We start from the raw sequence: 5,243 nt of genomic DNA, 5'->3' as shown, positions 1-5,243 counted from the left end.
TCAGCGGCAGGCATGGACGCACTCGGATGGTGGCGTGGTCTTGGTTGGTCTTGCCCTTGGATATGATCCGCCGCCTGCTCTTCCCAAGGAGGAGCCATTGCTTGGCCCTGCTCTTCCCAAGGCGACACTCTGGATCATCCATGGATGATGCCAAGGGAGCTACGATGTAGCAGTCCGATGGGGGTGATTTCAGCATCTCGTCGGCTGCACAGGGCATTCCAGGTCCCCGATTGGTTGGTTGTGAATTTGTTGTGATCTCGGATGGTGCATTGCTAAACCAACAAGGATTCCTCTGAAAGTTGAATTTGCAGTTGCAGTTACTCTCACAACTAAAACGCTGCACACTCGGTTCAGTTTCAGAATAGAGGCAAAGCGGTCATCAGTTGATTTGGTACCGCATCTAAAAATCAAACTTCAACTTTGATTTCAAAGTAAATAGCAGCATATCTAACAACATCTGATCGTTGGTAAATAAAGTCCTACTGTTAATAGCAGCATGCAAAACCACAATTATAAACTGTGACTGCTTTTTACAAGTATATACGTATTCACTGGTACCATATCACGTAAATTCAACATATCGTTTTGTCTTATTACTGGTAAGATTTTGAACATCAAGATATGTGTATTCTTTTTTAAAAGAAAAAAATCCAAATACATCTTAATTAGTTTTTAGTTTAACACCTGCAACAGTTTTGAGTTTCCATATCCCTTGGCAATGTTGATCATATGATATGGTTTCTAATGGCAGCCAGGATCATGGATTGGGCGTGACACTCCTTTTCAATTCAACGACGTGATCGCTACAATTTCGGTTGAGGGGGGAGAACTGGGGGGTAAATTCCATGAGCTGCGAGCACAAGACAGACAAGAGAAGAAAGAAGGGGATTGAGATAGTGGTGTGGACCGTGCCAGATTACAAAAGCACATATGAAACTGTCGTGGAGCTTTTTTTATTTTGGAAAAAGGATATCTCTCCAGCCTCTGCGACTGCACATAACCATCTGTAGAGCATTTAGCCCCATATCGGCTAATAAATCTTGATTAGGGGGTATGAAAATCTATTAAAGCTACATGTTTTAGACTACAAAAACTAAAATATAAGTAGGTTTTTAGATTTATATTTGACGTACATGCTGCCTATGTTTCTTTAATCTAAACATAGTCTGCTCTTATAGCTCCAGCTCCGAAATTTCTTGGAGCAAATAAAAGTGATCCTTTAGATTCAAGAACTTCTCGAACTGGAGCTCTACCAGTGAAGTATGTTGTAGCTGTGACATGGATAAAAACATTCTTTCTTTTTCATGGGCCGGACCATTGTACTGTGATTACTACTATATCCTAGCTACTTTGTACCCTTGTGGGGGATCCAATGCTCTGAAGTACGCACACTAATTTTTCTCTCTCTTTTTTAAGAGGATCGTATATCAGATGCCTGAATACCTACCATATGGGCTGATCAATCATGGACTGCACTGCACATAAGGATAGTTAGGCCTAATTAAACTACCACCTCTCTGCCTCATTTTTGGTCGTCGGGTTGGGTATAAATAAAATGTTATGGTCACACGGGGCTGTGAAATATTCTAGGCGAGTTTGATACGTAGTGGTGATTTTTTTACCTCTTGGGCATCCTCCACCTCAAAGCCAACAATGTCAAAGGAAGGGAGAAAATGGAACACAGACTAAGTGGAAAAAGGCAACCAATTGGTGTATGCCATACGTTTGGCAATTTTGTGTTGATAGTTAAAACAATTGGTTGATAAGATTCGAAGGCGTTGTTAATGCATGTGATAAAGATTACTCCCTCCATTTCAAATCATAATTTTAGGTTTGTCCTAAGTCAAATTTCTCTAATTTTGATCAAGTTTAAAAAAAGTGTCAACATCTACAACAACAACCTAGTTTCACTCTTGCTAATACATCTGTTTGGTATTATAAATGCTATTATATTTTTATATAAACTTGGTACAAATTAGAGAAGTTATTAATGTGGAACAGTAGGAGACGTGGTGAGCCGAAAAGAGTGGGACGGCGACTTCAGTACCTCACCCAATGTCAGAGCTCTTTGCCCCTTGATCATCACATGGCCCCCAACTAGACCCAACTTTACATCCTCGGGCATGCTTTGCGGCTGGCCGGACCCAGGGGACAGAGAGAAGTAAAGGATGCTCCACCCAGGCTGGGCCCACAGTCAGTCAGACAACCTGCGGTTGAAGCACATGTGGGCCCACCTGGAAGCCTTTCAAACGCCCCGCGAATAGTATCAGGTTCCCTCTTCTATTTAAAGCCACCCAGAGCTCGCGCACCAAACCGCTCAGCTCCTCTCCTCCTCCTCAGCTCCGTCTTCCACGCTGAGCGAGAGCAAGCTAGCTGCTCCCTCCTACCGAGCAAGGGCGCATTCGTCTCCAATACAATGGCGCGGCCACAGCAACGGTATCGCGGCGTGCGGCAGCGCCACTGGGGCTCCTGGGTCTCCGAGATCCGCCACCCCCTCCTGTGCGTAACCTCGCCAGCCATCCGGCCGAACACCTTTAGATTGTTTCTTGAATCGAGCGATTCCTTGGCGTGGAGCTAGCTGACAATGGCGGGGTTTTTCTGCTTGCAGGAAGACGAGGATCTGGCTGGGCACCTTCGAGACGGCGGAGGACGCGGCGCGCGCCTACGACGAGGCGGCGCGCATCATGTGTGGCCCGCGCGTGCGCACCAACTTCCCGCAGGACGCCGCCGCCGCCGATGCCGGGCACCGCCAGGCCGCGTCGTCGTTCCTCTCCCCCTCGCTCGTCGCCAAACTCCACCGCTTCAACCTCGCGTCCGTGCAGGCCGCGCAGGCGCGCGGCGGCAAGGCCGACGCCGCCTCCGCGACGTCCGCCCGCCCGGCGCCCGGCGCCGTGCTCCCGCGCATCGCGGCGGTGCCCGCTGGCAACGCCGGCATGGGGATCGCGCCCTCGCCGTCGGCGGCCGCGGCTGGGGACTGGAGCGGCGGGTTCCTCGAGGAGCAGTACGTGGACCAGATGATCGAGGAGCTGCTGGACTCCAACTTCTCCATGGAGATCTCCTACTAGCAGCTCCACACGCGGCGTCGGTCGCTCCCCTTCCCCGCCTCCTCTGCTCTGCTTCATCTCTCTGTTTGGCTTCGTCAGCTAGCGAGTAGTGAGCTAGTAGTAGTATTATTAGCCATGCCAGGATGAACTCGGGGTTACTTTAATTTGGTCAGACGAACGAGTTCTTGAGCAGCCTCTTGTGTATACGGTAGCATCGTCAGAGCATAAAAAAACTTGGATTGAACTCTTTTTTTTCTTCTACTAATGCTGGAAGTCTGGAACCGCTGAGGAAGTGGCTTTGATCTTCATGAACAGTGAGTGGAGAGGGTAAACTGAAAGAGGAGCCAGGTCAAATTCAGACTTGTTTTCAGCTGAATATCTGATGAGCAAAACAGCATGGCATTGACCACGAACTCAAGAACAGTGCTGCTGCTTGGGAATCTGATACGGACGATGTCTCTTGCATGTTTTCAGAAGACTTAGATGCTTCATCAGAAAACAAAAAAAAATGCTGAAGAGATGATCGATGTGCTGCAGTCTGTACTACATGCCCTTGGTACTTCCGATACCAGAGAGCAACTTAACTGCGAGCAAGGAAAAGAGCTTCTACAATAACAATCCATGGACAGGATCTCGGCGCCAAGGACAAGAGCCGCGTGATTTATGGCCCCCCTGGCACCCAATCCAGACGAATCCGACCTCCGCAGCCTGCACCACCTCCATGACTGACGAGCTCAGCTGCGCCATGGCAGGGCGTGAGCCGTAGGCTCCCAGCAATCGTCTGAGGCGCAGTGCCTGCGTCATCGATGACAGCAATGGTGAAGGCCGAAGGAGAAGGGGGGCGGCGATCCGCTCCTGCTGGTTGATGGAGTGGTATCTAGGCGAGGATTCAGCTCATCATGGCACGTGCCTCCACATGCGCCTCGCCCAATCATGCTGCCCCGCCGGGGCTCTCTGCCCTCTGCCCGACTCTGCTGCCCGCTGGGCCTTGAGACTTGCGACGCAAGAGACGTCGTCAGCTTGCGCGCTTGTCAAAAGAATCCGGCGGCAGATTGCGGCTGTGACAGTGACGGGTATGCTTATTGTATGAGGGGCCGAATGGGCATGGTGGATTGGTGGTGAACCTTAAGTGGTTACTGAATGTTAAACCGTTGTGACACATACGAACCGTTCCGTTCGCCCGGTTTTAGTCCTCGGCCTATCTCTTCTCTATATCCGTCATTTACAGATTTCTCTATAAAATTCTCTCCTCTGTATCTCATTTCTCTCCAACAACGTTCTCTAAATCTCATTCTCTATACTAGAAACGTATTTTGTTCCAAATTTTTGTACGTACGTATTTATCATACCTCAAATGCTATGGACATATTTTATTTTTATTTAATCCAGTGTTTAAAACGTAAAGAAAAAATAGAGAAGAGCAGAGAGAATCTCTATATATAGAGGAAACCTGTAGCGTTCTCTATTTTAGAGGACCATTTAGAGAACGCTGCTGGAGCATATAGAGAACAGAATCATCTCTATATATAGGGTGGAGAACGGTTTAAAGTCTCCCGTTGGAGACAGCCTTAGCACCAAAGTCAAGTCAACTTTGCATTTCTGTAAAAAAAATGTCCTATGGGCTAGAGGCAATGTTGGAAATAGCCCGCTATAGTGATAGCTTCGCTATAGCCCGCTATTAGTATTTTAGAAGATCTATCGCTACACTATGAAACATTTATCCGCTAGTTCGCTAAAGGAGTTTTACAAGATTTAGCAGTGCTAAATATCCGCTAAAGTGGCTTTTGCGAGATTTAACAGCGCTGAATGTCATGTTGCTAGTAGATTTTGGTGGTGTCGTTCGTTCAAAGACGGAGTCAAAAGAATCGATACAACTAAATAAACGTAGTGTGGATCTTAGACAACGTAGTATGGGTACCGTTTGGCAGTTAAGGGACATATTAGAGTTTATTTTTGGTGTTAGACCAATAATACTTATAATTTTATGTATGATTATTGATTATTTTATCATTGCACTAAATGATTTAGTTTTTGTTATAGCCCGCTATAACTTTCTGGTTTTTAGAGAAGGCTACCGCTAAACTTCGTAACCCGCTGTTTACAACATTGCGTAGAGAAGACATGTATAGATCGGTCAAGCCACAGCTCACTGGTGCCGCTTGGCTTCCCCGTTCACGGCGCCATTTGACGGTCACCTCC

At 47.5% G+C, this 5,243-nt stretch overlaps 1 protein-coding gene across 1 annotated transcript; it reads left to right on the top strand.

Annotated features, from left to right (window-relative positions):
* The first annotated feature begins 2,335 nt into the window (after positions 1 to 2,335).
* Positions 2,336 to 3,305, top strand: LOC112890948 (ethylene-responsive transcription factor ERF003-like). Its single transcript, XM_025957834.1, has 2 exons — positions 2,336 to 2,499; positions 2,609 to 3,305. Exons 1-2 carry the CDS (start codon positions 2,417 to 2,419, stop codon positions 3,063 to 3,065), a joined length of 540 nt encoding a protein of 179 aa, XP_025813619.1. The 5' UTR covers positions 2,336 to 2,416; the 3' UTR covers positions 3,066 to 3,305.
* Positions 3,306 to 5,243: the final 1,938 nt, after the last annotated feature.

The sequence above is a fragment of the Panicum hallii genome, chromosome 4 (genome assembly GCF_002211085.1).
Source record: "Panicum hallii strain FIL2 chromosome 4, PHallii_v3.1, whole genome shotgun sequence".
NCBI lineage: Eukaryota > Viridiplantae > Streptophyta > Magnoliopsida > Poales > Poaceae > Panicum > Panicum hallii.
The sequence above is the reverse complement of the archived record's forward strand: the minus strand, read 5'-3'. Positions and strand labels throughout refer to the sequence as shown.